The following is a 23,806-nucleotide window of genomic DNA, read 5'->3' as shown; positions in this document are numbered from 1 at the left end:
TTAGATAAAAGTTTTCATCTGCTAGTAAAGTTGGGTCCAGTCTCCAAGTAGGGCGCTGAGCCTGATTGAGAGGAAAGCCTAAATCCAGCAATACTGCGAGTGGTCTGACTCCACAATGGCTGAATATTCACTATTTTTAACAAAGGGTAGCAGTGTTTTATCTATGAAAAAATAATCAATTCTTGAATATGATTGGTGTACATGTGAAAAGAATGAGAACTCTTTATTACGTGGATAAAGAAAACGCCAAGGATCTACACAGCCTGCCTCATTCATAAACGTAGACAGGGCATGAGCCATCTTGGATGGAGACACTGACTTGGGGCTAGATCGGTCCAAGGTTGGATTTACAACACAGTTAATGCCAAAAATCAAACGGTGAGAGTTCATGTTGGGTAAGACAGAGATGAGTCTGGATACAAAGCTGGCATCGTCCCAATTAGGAACATATAAACAAGTGCAACTTGGATATTAAAGAGGGATCCAGTCACTATGACAAATCGGCCCTGTGGGTCTGATATGGACTCATTAAAAGTGAACTGTACATTTTTGTGTATTAATATCGCTGTTCCTCTTGCTTTGGTGTTGAATTGTGAGTGGTAAAGTTGTCCTACCCATGGTTTTTTAAGTTTCATATGGTCTGCTGCTACCAAATGTGTTTCTTGTAAAAAATGCTATTTCTGTTTTTAATTTTTTAAGGTGGGCAAGAATTTTTGCACGTTTCACCGGCCCTCTGATGCCTTTTACATTCCAACTAGTGAAGCGTACTGCTGAACCTCTCATTCTTTCATTGCTGCTTGATAAGTCAGACATACTAGTTTAGTTTTATGGCTGTCATGACCCAGTGACCTCATCTGAAATCCCATCATATGAAAGCATGTTGTCTTGTCCACAAAAATAACAAAACAAAAAAAAACACAAATGAACCATATAACCCAATACAGCACTGAACTGAACTTGAACCCCGTTAGAACCCATCCAAACTGTGCCTTCGCTTCCCCAACTGAAGCAAACTGCAGTTCCCTACATAACTCGTAGATCTCCCGATAGACCATCCTCTCAATAACTAACTTGGGAGGGCTCCCAATCAACTTAGTATACAGGAATTCTTGGCAAGACGTCCGTCTTGCGCCGGTCAAAGAATTTCACCGTGCGCGGGGAGGCTCATGGTAAACGTAGAACACTTCGCTTTCCAAAACTCCTCGTTGTCCCTTTAATTCATTAGATACGAAGCACACCTTCTTATCTCTTATTAGGGTCTAATTGTGTTTGTTCAATATCTAATAAAATATTTTACTTCTAGTTTTTGTCTAATTTGATCCAAAACATATCTTGTTAGCTTTTATTAGAGTATAATTGTTTTTCTTAAGTGTCTAAAATATGAACATATTTCTGATACAAAGTACAGATTGTTACGTCTAATTAGAGTAACTGTGTATTTTCCTTTCTAATAAAGAATATATAATTTCTAGTTTTTGTCTAATTTGATAAAAATGTACGTCTTATTAGTGTAAAGTAAAATAAAGGGCTACAGATAGATAGATCAGTTTTGATCAGAGGGACACATACAGGGGATTTTGTGCAAATAAGTAGTGTCGTCCTTTACTCTTTTGCACACATAACACATAACCCCAAGACAAATCAGTGTGGTTGTATGAAAGATTCTATTGTGAAAATGATGTTTTTGATATGAGAAATGACAGGGACTTACAGTAACTGGAAATTAATTTTAAAAAAAGTCACCTTTCACATTGATTGCAGACGCAGCAAGCAAGACTTGAGTTGAGATTCTTCTTTGACGCGCCTGTCATGGTTCTCCTCAGGGTCTTCAGCAGCCGTGGCATTCTCTGGATCACACGAAGAAAAACAAAATATTTTATATAGTCAACTGCTAGAATCAATAAGTACAAAGCCTTTTAAAATACACCCATCAAACACTCAGGTATTCTTATTAACATGTTTGAATTAAAAATGCAAGTGTGTTTACATTTTTTGTGAGAATAAAGAAAATTGTTGCTGAAGTGTTTTCAACTTGAAAACCACAACTTCCATAGAGCCACAATCTATTGTGATAATGGTTCCCAGTCGACTAAAACCCTACTCTAGATTCATGAATGCTGCGGGAATCTCAGATTGTAAGCAGTTTGATAAATTCACAATTCCATTGGTTCGGCTCATTTCTCTAAACAGAAATGACATTCTCTAAACTCTACTATTTGGCAAACCAAGAACAACCATTAGACTGAGAATCAACAATCAGTTTAGATCAACAATCTATTCACTCTCTCTCCTGGTCCATGTCCAAAAATCTGTCCATTCTTTTCTCATAGTTTCTCATAGTGTCTCATCATCAGCCTTATACCTTGAAATCACAAGGTTTCAGCTCTTACTTTTATGCAGCTCATGTCATTATACAATTCACATTCTGTATTTGCACAGGAAGGGAGGGTCTCTCTCTTTCTCTCTCTATAGGGGTTTTGTTGATAAAACTATATAAAGTAGTGAGTCTTAAGGTTTAGAGAATATTTTTCTGTCAAGACAATTGTGATGGTTGAAAAAAATATTATTGCAAATAAGTCTAGTCGTAAGATAGCTAACGACTGATGTATGTGGAAAAATGCTGCCTTTACCTGTTTTTAGCTGCACGTCCTCCAACTTGGTGAGAATAAGCAGAATGCAAACGGATCTGTATTAAAAACAACATTTGTTAGCAACGCTCCCCTGTTCCCCTGGGAACTGCACCTTCTTCACCCAAACGTGGACACAGTCTGGACAATTATTTATTCATCCTACATCAAAACACCCCTCATCTACAGTACCACCCAGCAGAGTGACTACACCGGGGCAGGGTAGTTACTATAGTGTGTTTCTTGTATTGTAAATTATAAAACATAATAAAATGTAGCTCCAAAAAAAAAGATCTGTCTGCTATAGGAATCATACTTTGATTTACAGAAAATATATAAGGAGTTACATACACTCACCTTTTTCTCAGCTGTCTCCTTGTCTGTATCTCTGCCTGGTCCGTCTGTGTTGCTGCTTTGTCAGAGACTCTCATCAAATATATAGGCTAGAGGCAGAGAGCTGTTAGATCTGCCCCTCACAAACTCCTCCCAGAGGAGAATGTGAATTGTATTAGGAGATCATCTGCATCAGTAAAAGTGAAAGTAAGAGAGCTGCATTTCTCCGAAACCATGTGACTTTGGAGAGATGATAAGCAGGACGGTGGGGCAGAAAGTAAGAGAGCTGCATTTCTCCGAAACCATGTGACTTTGGAGAAATGATAAGCAGGATGGTGGGGCAGACACAAACACTATCCGCAGTAATGGCTATCTGGTGTAGTATGAATTTGATGAGCACATCTAGCAGAATTGGATTAAGGTTTGGCCCAGTCAGTAAACAGTCATTTAGGGAGGGGCAACCTTCCTCATGTGATGATGCATCAAATACTACTCTCAATGGTGTTTATCTTCTCGGAGAACAGCATGATGTGGCGTATAGTATTTCACAGTCTCTGGATGTTCTTCTGCCCAGGTGTTCTGTTACATCCTCACAGATGCCTTGCTGTAGACCGGGGGTTCTCAACCTTTTCCAAGCTGGGGGCCCCCCAAAGCTAGTTCAATGCAGTTGGCCATTGAGGTTCCTATCATTGTAGGCAACAAGGCAAGAATGGCTGGAGTGCATGAAACTTAAACTGAACTCCGAACGGGTCTAGTGGGGAGCAGAAACAAGTCTCATATTTTAAGGGTGAATTCCAATTCCTTGCTTAACCCTCAATCTTAACCTTCAATCTCAAAAATGTGCACTCCCGCTAGTGCAAGTGCTGTCCCAGTTCTCAGAAAAATTAAGTTGAGGGGCAAGTTTAAGGACTGTATCGCACTCAATATTGAGATTTTCCGACACCACCCCTTGGAGCAAGGGCTACCCAGAATGCATTGCGTAGTTTAACCAAACCGAAAGCTGCAAAGAAAGCGAGCAACAAATGTAAGTATTTTCTTTGTTAATAGAGATATAAATATTACGAAAACCATTGTATTATCTTAGTTTAGGCCCATTTTATGGATTATTTATGTCATTGTTGCATAACATTTATTTTTTTATTTTGACACCGGCCAGTGTTGCTACGTTACATCCGCTTTCACCTGCGGGGGTTTTGCATCTTGGAGCCAGTTAGGAAGGGGTCAGTCGGTCGGTCGGTCGGCCGTCCTGTCTCAAGAAACACCGTGTCGTGCCACAGCCGTCCGGGGCGGAGTGTGATGGTCAGTCGGCTGACGCAGACAGGGCATGTCGGTCTCACCTGTGCCGCATCAGGACCACGGAGAGCAGCGAGATGCCAGTCTGCCTCGGCGTCTTACAACGGACCTCCGCCGCGGAGAAGCCCCACTTTGTAGCGGCTGTGGCTTGACACCGTATTTCTTGAGACATAAGACCGTAGCAGAATGGGCCAGTCTGTCGGTCCTCCACCCGTCCTGTGATCGGCTCCGAGCTGCAAAAACCCCGGGGATGAAGCAGAGCGGCTGGTGCTCTATAGCCCAGTCTCACCAGCACAGGCTACAGAGTGTCGGCTCGGCTCGCTCCGCCATCCTGTTTTAAATTACATGACTCCTTTTAAAAGTGGACGGGTTAACAGTGCAAATAGGCTATAAAAATAAAAAATATGTTTTATTTCAGGGACAACAGAGACAACGCGGGCCCTGATTCAGACCAAGGGGGCAGGTGTCGGTCTGAGAAGTGAAGTTCAAAAAACTGCAATCCCCTCTTCTTCCTCTGGGGGCTGGTATCAGAAAGCAGCATTCTCCATAGACCCCCATGTTAAAATCGCCGACTTTACATCCTCAATAAACATGATCAAAGCCTGGTATCAGCACGTTTTTTGGTCTCAATCGATAGTTTCTACCCCCGCACACACTCTGAGGGGGGTGATTTTTTTTTAACTCTACTGTTTTACTGTTATTAGGTTAAAACTCTGACCAATTAGGGCGCGGAAACGTTGAGTGACAGGTCCGGAGACCGCTGCTTTGAGGCCAGTGGGCGGGTTCTCGGCCGGCCAATCCAACATGGCGCTGTTCAGGCCGCCATATTGGAGTCACAAAAATGACTCCCCAAAACCAATGGGTGACGTCACGGATGCTATGTCCATATTTTTTACAGTCTATGATTCAGACGTATCTGCATTTAAGGGGTGTCCCATTTCTAAGTCACAAAATAGCCCTTAACACTTGGTTTTGAGGGCTACTAAAATTAAGGGTTGGGTTTGAGGGTTAAGATGAGAATTGGAATTGGCCCTAAATCTAGGGATCTGGACCAGCCATTCAAGGGCCCGTTTCCTCTGCTATGGGGGGGCATGTCCGCGGAGCGGTGAACCGCAGACATGCACGGGAAACCGGATGCGCGCCGCCATGTCCACTCAGACCAACAGGTGAGCTTGTGCCGACAGCGGCAGGAGCATAAAGAATATATGTCTCTGGACAGGAGACCCAACGCTACTTGGCGTATCACCACCTCCAGAAAGTGACTGAGTCACGTTACCGGGCTCATACGCGCAGGCATGCCAGGGTTGCCAGATACTGCAAAAAATATCCCCTACAAAAACTACTACTATTACTTTTTTCCTTCCGTGATCAGCGGGAGAAATTACCGACTGGTGGATGACCCCCACCCTCCCGTCCTGTGCTCGCGCCCCCCCCGGGAGAGAACCACTGCTGTAGACAATCTGTGATGACATCATTGTATCTAGAGTACAAAGACAAATCCATCTTTAGTCTCCTCTTGAGGCTTTCAGACTGTCTTTTTGCAACCCTGAAGTTGTCTGGGAGCATTGGTTTGTCATGTCGCCATGGTAACTCAACTTGATAGTGACCATTTTTGTAAGTTGCAGTTTGTTCAAAGTTCTGTAGAGCCTCAGTTTCTGCGGGATCATCCCTATGTTCCCCGCTTTTCCCCAAAAGGACCCAGGGAACATGCAATTTTTGTTCCCATACCTGGAAGTGGAGTTGTGAGTGACTTGGCATATTTGGTTATTTTTGAGTGAGAAGTTGAGTTGTGACTTTAAGCGAGAAGTGTAATTGTCCCATTGGTTGGGTTTAGGCAATCCTGTCGTGGCTCCTCCCACACTGATGATGTCATGCTGCAGGGGGGAGGAGGGGCGGTCTGGTCTGGTCCAGAAAATCATCCTCTCTCTGGTTTTGAGTCGTTTTAAACTCATCTCTGCAGAACTCTGCTGCTAGACAGAGAGAGAAAAAGACGCTGTGCTTCAGTAAAAAACTAAATTAAAGCTGCTGCGCAGCAATGGTCGTGGTCGGGGCTGGGCAATTTTTTAAAGGGACAACGACGAGTTTGGGAAATTCTTTGACCGGCGCAAGACAGACTCATGTTTTCATTCATCAAGAATTAAAGTCAGAGGTTGGAAGACGATCACATACCGTCGTAGTTCCCACCATAAACGGAGATTCGGCGGCGTTATTCTCATGACTCGCCACGAAACCGAAAGTAAGGAAACGCTGGTCGGCTCGCCCAGCATTTCCACCACCACTAATAATAACAAAATAACCATAGAGACAAAACCATAGATTTATCTAAAATGGACCATTAACAAGTGGTAACGGAGATTCATCCACATTAATATCAGACTTTTTATGACCAAATAGAAACTCCTTGTTGTTCCTTTGATAGACAAAATTAGGCAATGTTGAAACTTGCAAAGCCGTAGCATGCGTCCTTGAGTCCTTGAATGAGTCATTGAATGAGTTCTTGAATTGGTCCGTGAATCCTTGAATTGGTCCTTGAGTCCTTGACTAAGTCCTTGAATTGGTCTTTGAGTCCTTGAGTGTCCTCCTTGGAGTTAAGTAAATCTGGCATGGGGTCGAACATTGCTGTGAAGTTGTTTTCACTGATTAGTAGGGGTGTGACGAGATCTCGCGAGATTAAACTCGACTGTCATGGCCTGAAAGGGTCTGTATCATTATGGTCTGTATCTCCTTCACTGGCACTAAGCAGCTTTGAGGAGCATGGCAGGAATCCGGCTCTCACTTAAGTTTCACTTTCACTTTAGCGAGTCACGACGAGGAGGGAACAGCAATGCGGCACCTTTCTGTCAGATTGTGTATGTGTGTTTACTGAGAAATGATCCGCTGGTAACAGAAACTTAGTTTGGACGTCTTCTGTTAATTTCCATGCACCGGGAGATCAGGATGTTTACGGCGCTACACGCTAGTGCTCATGGGAAATGGAGTCTTCCTTCAGGCAAAACACTACCACTTTGGGCCACTGGTGCCGCCAAACTCAACCAAAATTGAAAGTTCTTAAGTATTGCTTTAACTTTTGTAAATTTTAGTTTTAGTTTCAATTTGTGGAAGATGAAGTTAAAAGCTCTTGCTTACATCATGCATGTAAAGAGTTATAATTAAACAAAATAAAACATTTCAAAATGCAAAAATAAAAGTCTGTTGGTCCAGTCATACATTTTGTCATTGTAGCTTTCTTAAAATCTCGTCTCGTCTTGTTCTCGTGAAGCCAATATCGTGTCTCGTCTCGTGAGATTAGTGTATCGTCACACCCCTAACTCAGACTCATCCTCCATCCATCTCCACAGATAAAAGACATGGCCTGGCTGGTCAACACACAGGGAGACTTTGATGCTGTCGAGGCGACGCAGTTCTTCAGACCAGTGGAGAAGTAAACGGGTCCAGGATCAACGAGAAGACGCGACGCCGGCTTTGAACCGGACCCGGAGCACGTTTGACCTCCTGTTTGCCAAAGGCCTCGGCCGCTGCTCTGATGGATCCTCTCTGCATTTTCACAAGGTCACACAAGGTCACAGAGCCTGACAGCAGCCTGCGGAGCCTTTGAAGGCCTCGCGGCACAGGACACTGCTGAGGACCAGGTGAGACTCCAGAAGAGCCGGGGCCAACTGGGTTTATTACATAGTTCTACATCAGTTATTGACATTTTACTATTAATCTCCTGTGTGGACTGACCTGTCAGGCCCCGAGGCAAAATACAAGAGAAACAAACAGCATCATTTCACTGTAATGCAGCTTTGGTTGTTTGTATTTGTTGTTTTTAGCCTCATTATTTGGTTTGTCGTCACTTTGGCCCAAACTCATGTCACACACACACACACACACACACACACACACACACACACACACAAACAGACACACACACTTTCTCTGGTGTCGACAACCCAACACAACCAGGCCGAGGACTCAGGTACATGTTGGGTCAGTATTGTTCTGCTTTTCCATCGGTGCTGCATGAGATTCATGTTTTTCAGTCAAATATCTTGACAAATACTGAGTGGATGTAATATTCAGTGACATCATGCAAAAGTTTGTCCTCCCCGGTCCAAATGTCTGTTAAAGGGAAACTTAGGTTTTTTTCAACCTGGGCCCTGTTTTCATATGTTTTTCTGTATATGTGAGTGATGGATAATACTTTTATTGAGGTGGCTGCAGTATTGAGCCGGGCAGGCAGCCTGCAGCCCAGCTAACGCTCTTCAACGGGGCAAGTGGCTCCGTCAAAGTCGCCCTATAAACGTGCATTTTTTTTACACTGACAGGCTCAGATTGTTACAATGAGTGTCCAACAACATACTAGAAAGGAGAAATGAACATATGTCTCTCCCTTTAGCTGGAGGTCGCTGTTTGTTGTCATCTGTGTCCAAATCTCACCACGCCGGAAATCTTGTTCTGAAATCTCGCGATAACTCGCGGCAAAACACCGGTGGGGAATACTGTTACCTGACTGAGGTGAAGAGAGACGACCGGAGCATTTCCAGATTGTAACAACAAAATGTTGAGCTGCTCTTAGCGCTGCTTTCACAGAGCTTTCACAAGTTAGGGCTAACAGTTATCTGTGCTACAAGTGGATGCTAACACTCCTGTGGATGCACTGCGCCGTCGCCGTGCCGACCACAGGGTCTGCAGTGAGCTACTGCCAGTCAAAGAAGAGACGCGCTAAAAACATACGTTCATTTCTCCTTTCTAGTATGTTGTCGGACTCTCACTGTAACTATCTGAGCCTGTCAGTGTGAAGAAAATGCAGGTTTATAGGGCGAACTTTGACGGGAGCCACTTGCCCCGTTGAAGAGCGTTAGCTGGGCTGCAGGCTGCCTGCCCGGCTCAATACTGCAGCCACCTCAATAAAAGTATTATCCATCACTCACGTTTGCAGAAAAACATATGAAAACAGGGCCCAGGTTGAAAAAAAACGAAGTTTCCCTTTAAAGTGAACAGCTCATTAAGTGGAAGATGACATTGTAACGGATGTCTACTGTACATGAGCTAAGGTGACTATCATGTACTTTAAACTTAGGCCAAATCAGAAGATATAGTTTCGCTCAGGGAGGATACACTATATATGACATGTGCAACAGTTTGAAAAAGAGTAACAAAATTATTCTTTATTGGCAGAAAAGCCACTCTTCAACTGCAACAAATGAGATAGTTCAGCTATGACTGAATTAATATTTCTCTATGTATCAAAAACCCAGTTAAATCAACCTGGAATTTACCATTTAACAACCTCAGTTGTGAACAACAACATTAACAAATTTACAGCTTGGAAAAATGCTGTTCAAAGTGCAAATGAAATAGAAAAAATGTGGGCCCAAAATAATAATAAAACAAAGTCCAGAAATAAAGTCAAATGTCCAATTAAGTCAGTGTCCACAGTTTGTGTGTTGGTCCATTAATGTATGGTGGTGTACCGTATTTTCCGCACTATAAAGCGCACCGGATTATAAGACGCACCTTCAATGAATGGCCTATTTTAGAACTGTTTTCATATAAAGGGCGCACCGGATTATAAGGCGCATACCGTAGATGACCATTTAGTAGCAGTTAATATGCTAAATCGACTTGGAGCCCAGGCGTTTATAAGAACCAGGCGCGTATTTGCAACAGGCTACAATTTATTTTTGCAATGAGCAGCACCAGACCATCATGCAAAGAACAAGGAGGTCACCATAGGACCACTGGAACAAAACTACTTTTTTCCCCGACGCATCTTTATTGACATCAGACAATAAATACAAAGACAGTTTGTCTGTGTTACCGCGACACAGGGAGCTGATCAGAGCAGTGTTATGAATGATAACGGAAGGGGGGGTCGATCGCGGTAATTTCAACACTGTACATTAGCGCATTTATCTATATCCCTATATCCCTCAGTCTAGCGCGCCTGTGTCTGTGTGTGTGTGTGTGTGGGCGCGTGCGCCTGCATGCGAGAGAGAGAGAGCGGGAGGAGGGGCTGACTGACAGAAGAAGTGAGAGCCGGTGATACGCTGTTAAAAAAACTTTTGTTTTCTGTGCAAGACTATGGTAAACACTTAATTGCCCGGGCGTTTAATTGAACCGGCGTTTATTATGCCAAATGAGCTCGGACCCCGGCGGCTATTAGAGCACAGGCGCGTATTTGCACGCGGGCGACTATTTGGTCATCTACGGTAGAATAGAAGATACTGCAGTCAAACTGGGGTTACGTTATGCATCCCCTAGATGGAGCTGAGTATGAATCAACCAATTAACCAATTGATCCATATATAAGGCGCTCCGTATTATAAGGCGCACTGTCGTTTTTTTAGAAAATTAAAGGCTTTTAAGTGCGCCTTATAGTGCGGAAAATACGGTAATTGTTCATCTACCCGGGTAGTGTGATTGTGTGTCTTATCTGTATGATGTAATAGATGTTCTGTCTCCAGATGCACGATGAAGCTGTTTCCGACGTCACATCCTGCTCCACGTTCCTCGGCTCGAGTCGATTCATACACCAAAAAAAACCAACCTGCATAGAGAAGCAGTTTTATATCTATTATTAATCTCTTTATCTCTTTTTATACATTTATCTAAATAAACTGTACAGTATTTATTCTCTTTTTTTAATCTTAAATCAATGGACTTGACCATTCACATTCAATGTATCATATACAGCTATAAATGAATTTTTAAACAGCCAACACACACACAAAAGTGTGTATTATGAAATGTTTTTAGCTTTTACCACCACATAGTGCACACATAATATGAATTAAATCACATATAAATCATGTTTGAGAATGAATAATTGAATTACTGTCCCTCAATAACTCAAATGCACATAACTGCATGTGTTTTAGCTCACAAAACCAGCTTGTTTAGCTGTTTAGCATTAGCTAGCATTTAGCAATAGCACAGACATTTTCCACACAAAAATACAAAATTAACCACAATCAGTAGCTACACAATCTTACATAACTTACCTCCGGTTGGTTTTAAATATTTTCTCAGAAACATGACGACACATAATAATGATTTATTAATGAAATGAGTGAGTAATTAGCCGTGGTCGGCAGCCGCTAGCATGCTAGGCTAAGCGCTAATGGTTACTATGGTTACTTACTACTCACCTGGAGTTTTTCTCTTGAAGAAAGCCCAACAACGCGGTGATGTCCGGCACCACAAAAACCTCCTCACGGTCGCGGAAACCTCCCGGGATCAATAACTCAAGACGAAATAAAGTTTTAATCTCTTAGTGTCTAGTTATTAGCATTAGCATGCTGCTCTCTTCTCATTAGTGTGTCTGTCTTCATGGATGTATTATGGTCTGTCTTCATCCGCATCAGTGAAGGAAAGAAAAAAGACCAGCAGGGAAACAAGCAAGAAAGAAACATTAGCAATTGCTGCTATAACCTGGCTCAGAGCATCTCTTCTTGTTTTACAAGATTAATGTTTTTTTTTTTGTGCATTGTCCCTGTTTTAAATAAATAAATTCAATCAATCAAGGAACTACAGCGTCAGCGGCGCTTCAGTGTGAGGAATGCGCGACCTGCTGGTGGAATAAAAGAACTACAACTACAAACTCATTCAGACTGCAGCTCAACGTGTTAAAAACCAGCCTATTCTCTAGGCCTTTTCTCGAAAATTGCACATCCATAATAAAATGAGTCTATCTCTGCAACCACAAGGTCTATTTGAATACTTTTGGTGTCATAGTAAAGGGGGAAAAAATGAGAAATTTCTGAGATGTGTAAATGTCAGTATATGTGTTACTGGTGAAGAGTAAATGAAGATGGCACACTGAAAAAAATGAATTAAAAAAAATCCTATTTTAGATGAGTGTCCTTCAGAATGATGCTAATGAAGCTCAAAACCTCTATCAAATGATTGTACAATGTATGAACATTGTCTCTGCAGTGGTTGATTCTGATAAAGTGAAGCAGAACAAAATTATTGAGATTTTACTACAAAATATTCAGGCGAGCTTTCCAAAATGTCCATTTTTGTCCCAGCTTGGAACCACCTGCCACTATAAATCATTGTTTAATCTTTATTTTCACACAATTTGCATAAACTAACTGAAAAAGAATCAACCGGGACTAAACAACTAGTTTCTAGGCCCGCTGTGTCCCTCTGCCTAAAGCTGCACTGACCTGCTGCAGTTACGCCTGGCTCTATCTCTGCAGCGGATTGGTTGATTCGAGAGATTAACAGCTCATTCATTGCTTCTGTGTAGCCGCGGCTGCTATGCGTCGTTCCAATCTTTGTAGCGGCTCTTTCAGATGAGCGGTAGCTGATGTGTTTTGCATAATGTACAGTCGTATACGAGCCAGAAATGTGGTGACTGGGTCCACACAGAGGTGCTTCATGAAGTTTGATGTTTAGTTGTTTGTTTGGGCTGCGTTAGGGTCATATAAACATGGTTTTTACATGTTGTAGCCCAGCTTCTGCTGTTTAATTTGAAAATTTGAAAGAAAGAATTTGAAATTCTTTCATAATGGGGGACTTTAGGGTATAGCTATACTTTAGGGTATAGCAGGAAATATTGGGGATTACACTGTGTGTAACTAAAGGACGTCACAAAATGATCTCCAAAAGACATAAAGTTACAGATGACACTTTATGTTATATTTTAAACAATATATTTATTTCATTTTCATTTTTGACATTGCTTTTATTGGACAGAAAAGGAAAAGGTCCATCAACAAAGGTCTGGGCCCCCTGCAGTTAGAAGTTAGTGGCTAAAGTCCTGAGGTCAGCTGGATGGAGCGACGAGGCCTCGGCCAGGGAGGGACCAGCTGATCCTGGGTCAGATCCGGATCGTTGATCATCAGTGTGAATGTTTCCAGGGTTCCTACAGCTTAAGCCAAGTTTAATTTAAGACTTTTTAAGACGTTTTTAATGCCACTTGAAATTAAATTTAAGACCGACTTCACATTAAACACAAATGCAAAAAAACAACAACAAAAAACGTCACCACATACATGGGGTTAGGGACAATTTTACCCACTTTCCTATGTGGTCCAAGGTAAAGTGACTGCTACATGAATTATTTGGGGGGGGGGGGGTGACATCATTTAACAGCTGTATAGTTGTGGAGAGGAGATGATAAACTAAAAAGGACACGTTTGCTCGTTGATAGTGTATGTTTCCATCCAAAGTGATTCAAATAACTGGGAAATGCGCATTAAAAGAAATTTAAGTTCTGTGTGTTTCCATTAAAAGTACGGACTTTGGTGAAAACTACAAACTTGCGTGAGTTTTCCGCAGCTGTCCTTTCAAAATAAATGCATAAAAAGTCTGAAAAAAAAAAAAAAACTGACTCGGGAGCTGGTGGCGGTGAGAGATTTAGCGTTGACGGCCGCCACTAACTTCTCATGTCAGAATGTTACCAATTATTTTGAGATTTGAGACTAATTATAATCATAAAATCCCACTTACCAAGTGTTAACATTTTTAAGACTTTTGAAAAATTGATTTAAGACATTTTAATGCCAATTAAGGCCTTGTTTTTAGATTAATTAATTCAATGCCTTTTAAGACTTTTTAAGGATCCGTAAGAACCCTGGTTTCTCTCTAAGCTCTGATGGATGTCGTTGGATTCTGCTTTTCTCTGTTGTTTTCTCCTCCTGAACCAGAGTCAGTAGCTACACTGAGGAGATTCATGCCCCAGTTCAGCTGTTTAACTGGAACCAGTGGAGGTTAAAACTGGTCTGAACATGGACCAGTTCCACGGTTAAACTGATGTCACACAACAACGTGCACCTGTGCTGAACCACACCGTCAGTGGTAAAACATTGATTAAAATGCACTTTAAATACCAAAACATTAGTTAAAAATGTTGTAAATATACAATATTTAGGGTTACAGATTGAAACACAGTAAATTCATGTTGTTATTTCCTCTTCGATTTTAAATGATCTGTTTCATTATTTTAAAATGCTTCTTTTTTTATTGTATTATTATTATTGCCCCGTGGCCCTAAGAAATAAAAATCCCACATTGTCTTACTAGATAAGAATATAATACATCCATGAGATGAACCATGAGGCTTCTCTGGCGACGCCTGCTGGACAGAGTGCTGTACTACATCAATGTTAGAGGACAAGGTGTTTATTACTGTGAAGGCAAGGGGGAGTTTAAACATGTAAAGTTGTTGTGGTGCAGTCAAATTTAAAAGTTCAAAGGGCTTTGGAGTTTCATTCCATTGGCTTTAACACAGATGAAATGATCAACAAAAAGAAACCACTTGGACCGGTTAGAGCCGATTTAGCTTTGATTCAACAATTTCTTCAGCTCATTCAGCATTGCTTCTAAAATCAGACTGGGAGAAACCAGTTTCATTGAACCACAACAGTCGTGTGGTTGTGTCAGAGATGTTCACAAGTCTTTTTTTGCAAGTCCAAGTCAAGTCTCAAGTCTTTGGTCACGAGTCCGAGTCAAGTCTCAAGTCTTTGAGGGGTGAGACTTCATCAAGTCTCAAGTCTTTGGTCACGAGTCCAAGTCAAGTCTCAAGTCTCTAAAAAATAAAAGTCTCCTGTCTCTTCTGGTTGTAATGACCCTTTATCATCTGCTGCTATCCGGTCTACTAAGGATACTGCACAGCTATATCTAAGAGATTCAAAGCATTTACTGTAGGTTATTATCACTCCTTTATCTATATAGTATTGATTAGTTGTTTATTATATGATCACTTTAAACAGGATATTGCAATGCAATATGAAGAAAACACACAATGAAAGCTTTCCTTTAAAGGAAACTGTATTCTGAGTCAAGAAAGAATCAAGGCTGCTCTGCCCCTCTGCACTGGCCTTTTCTCTTTTTTTTTGCTTTGTTGAATTCAGAAAACCCAGATGAACAACATGGAAAATGATTTAGGCTGTTAATTATAGGTCATTAGATCTGTATGGTACCTATAGTTCACATCTTTATGTGCAGCAAAACCTTTCTGGAACCGCATGTTTCTGAGAGAAGAACTGGTTGTTATTATTTTTTTAATTAGCTCCGTCAACTCATGGGGGCGTGTCGACACGTACAGACTTCCATACATAGCCTACATGCCTTCAGTCATATTTCGCAGCAAAAACATAAATAAACAGGAGGATTTAGCCTACAGTAGCCTGATATGTGCCAGTTATGCAGCAGCTAGTCCCCGTTAAGGAAGGTCTGACAACAAACGGACGTTGTGTCTCTACGGACGGTGCCGCTATTAAAAAAAAAAAAAAAAAATCCGGTTCACAGTCACCTGTCACTCACCAGCAGCAGCTGACTGCGCTGTCAGAGGAGCTCTGCTGCTCCTCTCTGTTTAGACACTGGTGTCTGGCTGCACTCTGTAGGAGTTCAATATGAAGATCTAACCTCCATCTGAATAACGTTACCGGTCATGTGGCGCTGCTCCGCTAGTGTGTGTTAACGGCAAAACAAAAGAAAAAAAGATTGTCGGTCGTCTTGTCAGGAGGGAGGCACGAGCCAAAAAAATAATGATTGTTCACGAGTCTCAAAACACGAGTCCGAGTCGAGTCTGAAGTCTTTAGGGCATGAGTCCAAGTCAAGTCTGAAGTCTCTGTAGTGCAACTCGAGTTCGAGTCGCAAACTCGAGTCCCCATCTCTGGGTTGTGTCATTGAGTTCAGAACAGAAGAAGGAACATGTGTTTTCTGGACGAAGATGGACAGAAAACCTGTCCACTCCTGTTCAAATCCCTGGTTTCCATGGTGTTTCTCTCTCCCAGCAGGAGTCAGCAGCAGGGTTTCAGTGTTTGGAGAGAGTTCCTGGGAAAAAGAGGGATGTGAATTCCTGGCACTGAGCCCCAGTGTAGACGCTCATAATGAGGCTTTTGTGTGTCTGACACGGGATTCTCCAACCAAATCTTATCTCATTAGTGCTTTTAGAGGCCGGCATCAAAGTGAAGGGGAAGAAGGTTTGATGCTCCAGCACCAAAAACACAGTAATATGTCTGATACATGTTCTTCTGTTATTTAAGATTTAAGATGAGCTCAGTGTGAGTTACTTTACTTTGAGTTCATAGGATCTTTAATAATAGAAGAATATGTGTTAAACATATTATAGTTGAAACTGTTTTACAGGTCATTGAGTTGAATTTGAGTAGTTTACTATTTTTTTTAGGAAATTAAACACATTCTTTTATAAAGTTAAAAGTGATGTTTGGTGCCACTGTATTATCTGTTTAAAGGGACAGTTCACTCCAACTCCACAACGCTCTGGTGGACAAGTTGTGACCTGCACATTCACCACGCTATGAGATAATAATCATGTAACATTATGTAACATTACGACACATGGAGCAAATACTCTGAACTACTTTCTCTTCTGATATCCCTCCGCCCAGCAGCAGCCGTGTCTGTCTGGAATGTAGTTCCGGCTGCATTTCCCTCTAAAACAACTCTGTGTGGTAACGTTGTGTTATTATCTCATAGCGTGGTGAATGTGCAGCTCACAACTTGTCCACCAGAGCGTTGTGGAGTTGTTGGATTGTGTATTTGATGAGTTTGATATGACTATAGGGGTTATGGTGAGAGGAGGATCTGACTAAAATGTTGAACTGTCCCTTTAATGCACATTACTTGCTGCATATTCGACACAGAGTATTCTCATTTAAAGCATCACATCAACGGACCTCAGCGCCACAATCGATCAGAGAATCTCCATCATTTCACTCGTTCCAAGCAAATGTTACGAACCGGCTTCTAGACACCCAAAGATGTGAGCACTGATGTTGTTATTGTTGTCTAAATGTGTATTTATTATGTATTTATTTACAGACAGTTAGTATGTGTATGTGTTATACCCTATGTGGTACAATATTTTATTCCCTTGTTGTTCTTTTTAAAAGTTGCCTTGTACAAACTGGCAAAGGGACAATCGATGAAAACTAGCTTTTTAAAGCAGAAGTAAGTGATCCGGTCGTTTTCGCTAATGCTGCGTTCCAGGCAGGCTTTTGAAACCGTAAATTACAGCTTCAAGTCACGACTTACGACTTTGTAGCGTTCCAGGCAACCCACTCGTGTTTCTCCGACCTGTTTTACCTGTGAAAGTCACTATAACGGCCACTCGTAACTTCTGACCCGTGAACTCGTACCAGATCGAACTGGTACCACTTCACAGGTCGGAAAAACACGAGTTACGAGTTGCCCCGAACGCACCATAACGTCTTGTCAGCAGATGGAGTTAGCAGCCCCCGCCCTCGTCATGGATCTATTGGTCCTCGTCCCTACGTCACCACATTCAGGCGCATCCCTTGGCTGCACACACAGAGAGGACTGCCCCTTTATGCCGTTCTCTCTCCTCATTGGATAAAGGTTGTAGGATACAAGGAAAGTTTTCTCCTCGGCTCAGAGCAGAGCAGAGTGACTGACAGACCCGTGTTTCAGACCAAACACTCTATAGAAGTGATTGCTGTCGGAAGATACAACTATTTAAGACTTAGATTAACACAGAAATATCGCTTACTTCTGTGTTTTTTTCATACAATGTTTGTTAATGTGCATTGTCCCTTTTCAAATAAACTAAACTGAAACTGAAACTCCTTTAACCGTGATTTGTAGATACGATGCCGTTCGGTTCAGTGACTTCCTGCCTCCGTCTTTGCTCCTTCAGGACGATCCAGAACTCCACGCTTCCTCCCTCGGGCGTCGTTCCCTTGGCGACGGCCAGCGAGGACAACGTGGTCTTTTTTTTTTCTCCTTCAGAAGGAACTCGCTTTGTTTAAAAAAAAGTTTGTGTGATATCATTTTGCAAACGACATCATAGTCTAATATACAAAAAAAGAGAGAGAACTCCAGTCATTTTGTGAATAAAGAAAAATAAGTTTCTTTTTTTTTTTTAAACTCTTGAGACGTCAGCGTGTTTGTGTGGACAGCTGATCATCACAGGCCTGAGTGTGTTTCCATCCCTCAGCTGTAGAGTCAATAGTACAAACTCAGGTAGGCCACTCTGCTCCTCTGCTTCAGGAACTCCTTCTCGTTGTTCATCTGGAGAGAAACACAAGAGCAGGAGATGAAGATGATGAGATGAATTCATCCTGTCAAATAGAAATATAGACTATAACTATTATACAGTTCAGCATTAGAGAAACACTGTCCACTGATCTAAATGGGTTTTGGGTCTAAAACTGCACAACAGACAGTTTCTACCAGTTAATTAGGTAGATGCAGTCTAATAGAGATGTTAATATACTTTATTCATGCCAGGCTGGAAAATGATTGTGCTATAGCAGCATTCATATGAGTGCAAATGGAGAATAAGAAGAATGAAATAGAAACAATTTCAATAAAGTATCCACAAATCCATAATAATAAAAAAAAAACAATAATAAAATATAAAAAAATAAATGCAATAAACCCTCAGTCATGAAAGTTGCAGTTCTGTGTTTGAAGCTGTTTCAGAGAAATATTGATTCACCTTTACGCCTCATACAAATACAAAGAGGTGTTTCTGATATTTAGTCAATATATATTATCATATATCATTCAATATATTGACGAAATATAATGTAATATAATGTAACATCATCCACAGGATGACCTTGCCATGTAAACAGTGTTAGACAGCACAGCTCTGAGTTTTTAATCAACAGATTGTCTCTTGTTTGTTTAATCTACACACACGCTGCAGGTGCTGTGTTGTTGCTTCCAGGACTCGCTGCTGGTCGCCTGGCAACACAACAGGAAGTCACTGCTCGTGGCCAACACACATCCCACACACATTACACTGTGTGAAACCACAACATGTCATTTTACACCTTTGGGTTTGCATTAATTAAATACACAAGATATAAAGTGTCAAATCAGCTTTAGATTTATTTTTTTAACTCAACACATTTTAATAAAACGTTGGACTGTCCCTTTAAGAGATCCAGGTCATTGTCTCTGTGAAAGTCAGTCTCTCTTCACTGTTTCAGTCCGACTGAACAAATAAAACGTCTCAGTCAAGTTTTGCATCGCTTGTTTTACATTGAAAGACACTGAGCGTCCTCTCGGTTTTCACTTTTTACATTTGGGAGTCAAAACATCATCATCATCATCATCATCACCGTCACCGTCACACTGCAAAAACTCTACATCTTTCCAAGAATATTTGTCTTATTTCTTGTCAAAATGTCTCATTTCTAGTCAAAACTAAACTCTTTTCACTTAAAATAAGACTCATTACCTAAAAATTAACTTGTTTTTAGATCATTTTCACTTGTTTCAAACTAATTTTCAATTGAAATAAGTAGAAAAATCTGCCAGTGAAAACAAGTTTTTTGTGTTTGTAATAAGAAAGAAAAACTTGCTCCACTATCTCAAGGAAATTTAAATCGAATGCAACTGGACTTGGTTATTTGTCTAGGAAGACGTTTCACCTCTCATCCAAGACGCTCCACTATCAGATTTTTCTACTTATTTCAAGTGAAAATCTGCTTGAAAGAAGTAAAAAGTGTTTTTAATGTGATGAGTCTTATTTTAAGTAGAATGAGATTTGTTTTGACTAGAAATGAGACAAATATTCTTGGTAAGGTGTTGAGTTTTTGCAGTGCACCGCTGCCGCTGCTGCAGCTGCACCCACCTTCACCCGGAGCGACTTCTTCTCCAGCGGAGGCAGTCTGACTCTGCACCAGTCCGGGCTGCCGAAGCACATGGGCCAGCTCACCTTCCTGTTGGTCTGAGCACCGTGGCCGTAGGCGCCGGGGCTGCAGCACAACAAGCCTCTGTCAGGGCCGAGGGGGGTGTGTGTGTGTGTGTGTGTGTGTGTGTGTGTGTGTGTGTGTGTTTTAAGGTCTCTGCACCGGCTACCCTGTCTGCTTCCGGTTACTTTCACAAAATAAAACACTCGTTGCCCTTTACATACAGAAAACCATGACGATAGAATTTGTGCTTTTACTTTGAAACAGGAAGCTAACCTACCCTCGATGTAGCTAGCTTGAACCAAAATAAAGCGTCTTTGCTTGAACCCTCTGTTTTGACCGATCTGGTCCCGTTAGCGGCATTTGACCGCTCAAGATGCCTTACCGGAGGGTTTTGTCAGCTCTGAGACGAAGATCGGCCCGCTGGTTTCCGTTTAGAGTTGCTGAAGAGTTTCTCTGATGACTTTAGGTGGAGGCAGGCTAACACTACCCATACACTTCCAGCGTTTGAGCTAAGCTAATTAGCGACTTTAGGTGGAGGCAGGCTAACACTACCCATACACTTCCAGTGTTTGAGCTAAGCTAATTAACGACTTTAGGTGGAGGCAGGCTAACGCTACCTATACACTTCCAGCGTTTGAGCTAAGCTAATTAGCGACTTTAGGTGGAGGCAGGCTAACGCTACCTATACACTTCCAGCGTTTGAGCTAAGCTAATTAGCGACTTTAGGTGGGAGGCAGGCTAACACTACCTATACACTTCCAGTGTTTGAGCTAAGCTAATTACGGGCGATACGGCTCTATCTCCCTTGTTACTGCACGCACAGTCGAAAGGATGGTGTCTATCTGCTGGTCATGGACTCGGGAGTGAGGCAAGACACGAAAAAAAAAATGTTGGCGTATGCCTTTAATTTATTTTATTTTTTTATGTATTTATTTATTATTATTATCTTTTTTATTCTATTGTAATTCATCCATTTTTATTCTATTTTATCCTACTACACCTGTCTATTTTACTTGATTTTATCTAGTGTTTTCCCCATTGCAAATGATTGAGTGTAAGACAGCGTTTCCCTCGATGTCTCTAAAGTCCAATGCTCTAAAATTATTGTGTGAATGTGTGTGTGAATTGATTGATTGATTGATTGATTGATTGTGTGTGTGTGTGTCTGTGTGTGAGAGAGTCTCCATCTTACCCTGGACTGTCCTCAGCTGAGCAGGCCGGGGGTTTGAACCTCTCTGTAGCGGAGCTGAACGGGGATTTTCCGGGAGGGGGGAGTCTGGACTTGCTTTGGTCCTGCTGGTACTGCTGTGGTGAAGGCGTCGCTGTCTGACGGTAGAGATTAGAGATTAGAGAGGTATTTTTAAATTACACCGGCTGCTTTATATTAAACTTGCATGGAGTTGTATCGGCAAGTTAGAGAATAGAAAAGAAGTCAAACTAGAGAAATTTATCAAATGGGCTGTGCTATGTTTTATGTTGTCTCTGTTGTATCTGCTTTGCAAGAAAAAGTTTAATAAAAACATGTTTAAAAAAACTCGTGTAAAATCAGTGAAAGTTTTTAAAAGTACGAGGTTTCTTGAACTCACCTTACAACAGGGTGGAAACCGAGCTGCTGTCCTGGCCGTGAGTCCGTATCCTTTATTACTCTGCGGTTTCCTCTCCAGTTCATAAACTAAGGTGCCAAACTGGAAGAAACACAGAGATTATTATATATATATATATCGGACTCGCAAAACATAACACAACAAGACATAACACAACAACAGACACACAACACAGACAATAAAAGAGACTAACCCGAGATAGAAATTTACATCACTGATATCAAAAACAGACACGGAGCGTTGTAAAAGGTTTGACAGCAGAAATGATCTCTAGGAACTTCAAGGATTAAAACCTGGGTGGACAACCTGGTCAACTAGCTGCTGGAAAGCAACAGGGGCCAAAACCCCTTTCTTGGGTCATTTTGCTGGCGAAATGATGTAAATGCAAATATTTAGGTACTGCAATGGCATAAATAGTCATACAACTATAAAATTTGGCAGAGAGTATCTTGACACATAGGGGGAGGCAGGAAAAAAAGATTCTGGGGTTTGTTGCAACTCGATTTTAAGATATCACCCTCAACATCCCAAAAAAGACCAAAAAAAAGTGCTGTTCGCCTGACAAATTCTCATGAAAATGATTATTTTTCAGCACTTTATGGAGAATATCTATGCTTAACATGTATATAGAAAACTTCCTTAATTCATAAGCTTCCATTTGAGTCCAAGATAGCCTTTCTATCTCCAAAGCCCCACTTGCTGTGGCCAACGGTCTTCTCTATCTATCTGTTCACTTTGGGGAGACCAGAAATAGAATGGTTTCTGATCAGGTCAGTTAACATGGAGTTTTTCACAATAGGTGTTGCATTGTTTGGAGACAGCCTGTAGCTTTCCAGTAGCTAGTAGAAAGGCTATCTATCTTAGATATCATTTCTGGTGTCAAACCTTTTACAACGCCCCGTGTCTGGTTTTTTTTTTTGCTTTGCCCAGCAGCAGCGTCACTAACGACTGTTAATTCTCTGGTTTTCTGAGGCATCAAGCCGACACATAAATCTATACATCTTTCTGAGTAGCTACAGCATTAAAGGTGTTGACACCTGCATTTACAAACATTTCACTGGCACTCAGCCATCGATTCATTCATTCATTCTTTCATCATCATGCATCATTATACGCAACCTGTAACTTTGTCATGCTTGCTTTCATTTTAATCACACAGAGAAACTGTAACAACACCAAAACACGGCGGGTAAACAACAACTAACGACGTAACCGTTGAGCAAACACACACACACACACACACACAGCGTCACAAGGCATGTGTGAAGAAGGGACAGGAAGATGAATACAGGGACCTGGTGGGGGCGTTCACAGACTGGTGCAACAAGAACAACTTGTTGCTTAATACATCAAAGACCAAAGGAATGATTATTGACTTTGGCAGGTCCAACAGATCCTTATGGCCTGTGACTGTGGATGGGGTGGACATTGAGAGGGTTCAGTCATACAAGTACCTTGGAGTACACCTTGATGACAGGCTGGACTGGTCCGTACACACAAATGATGTGTACAAAAAGACACAAAGCAGGCTCTTCTTTTTAAGAAGACTCAGGTCTTTTGACGTCTGTAATGTAATGCTGCGTATGTTTTATCAGCCTGTCATTGCAAGTGTTACATTCTTTGCTGTTGTCTGCTGGGGTAACAACATCAAGGTCAGGGACAGGAACAGACTAGACATGTAGCTCTGTGATGGGGGGGTGGGGGAGGTGGGAGGGGGGAGCTGGTAGTGGAGGATGGGGTGTAAGTTGAAGACCATCCTGGGTGACCCCCAACACCCTCTACACAAAACCCTCTCAGGTCAGAGGAGCAGCCGCAGCAAAAGGCTCATCTCCCTGACCTGCAGAACTAGATCATTTGTTCCTGCTGCAATCGTTTTATATAACACTTGTTAAAATGTTGTTGTTTTTTTGTGTTCATCTTTTTTGTGTCATTGTTGTGTGAGCTACTGGACTAACTTGAATTTCCCTGCTAGGAATGAATAAAGTATTCTCTATTCTCTATCTATCTTGAGCAAACACACACACACACACACACACACACACACACACACACACACACACACACACACACACACACACACACACAGCAGCGTCACTAACGTAACAAACGGTTGCTACCTCGTCGTTGTCGTAGCAACCGGGGCCGACGTCCGGCGCCTCCTTCCGGGCCAGCTGGTTCCCCAGTCGGTCCGGAGCGAAGTGTCCGGGGAACAGCTTCCTCTCCTGGGTGCTGCCGAAGAACAGCCTGCGGGGGCCGGCCGGAGGCATGTGGAAGAAATAAACACTAAACTAAACTAAAATAAAAGAAAATGAAATAATAC

The 23,806-nt window shown here is 41.8% G+C and overlaps 1 protein-coding gene and 1 pseudogene across 2 annotated transcripts in view; both read right to left on the bottom strand.

The window, feature by feature from the left end:
* The window catches only part of LOC146985221 (P2Y purinoceptor 1-like), a 254,253-nt pseudogene that overhangs the window by 122,539 nt on the left and 107,908 nt on the right, over positions 1–23,806 (bottom strand). The window lies entirely within an intron of this gene.
* On the bottom strand, positions 18,066–23,753 carry LOC146985227 (ciliary microtubule-associated protein 3-like). The gene is made up of 5 exons (XM_085783022.1): positions 23,604–23,753; positions 21,469–21,567; positions 21,075–21,208; positions 19,822–19,945; positions 18,066–18,245 (listed from the first exon to the last, which is right to left on the bottom strand). Exons 1-5 carry the CDS (start codon positions 23,751–23,753, stop codon positions 18,180–18,182), a joined length of 573 nt encoding a protein of 190 aa, XP_085639148.1. The 3' UTR covers positions 18,066–18,179.

This window comes from Trachurus japonicus, chromosome 7 (genome assembly GCF_045865225.1).
Source record: "Trachurus japonicus isolate A0001 chromosome 7, Traja_1.0".
NCBI lineage: Eukaryota > Metazoa > Chordata > Actinopteri > Carangiformes > Carangidae > Trachurus > Trachurus japonicus.
The sequence above is the reverse complement of the archived record's forward strand: the minus strand, read 5'-3'. Positions and strand labels throughout refer to the sequence as shown.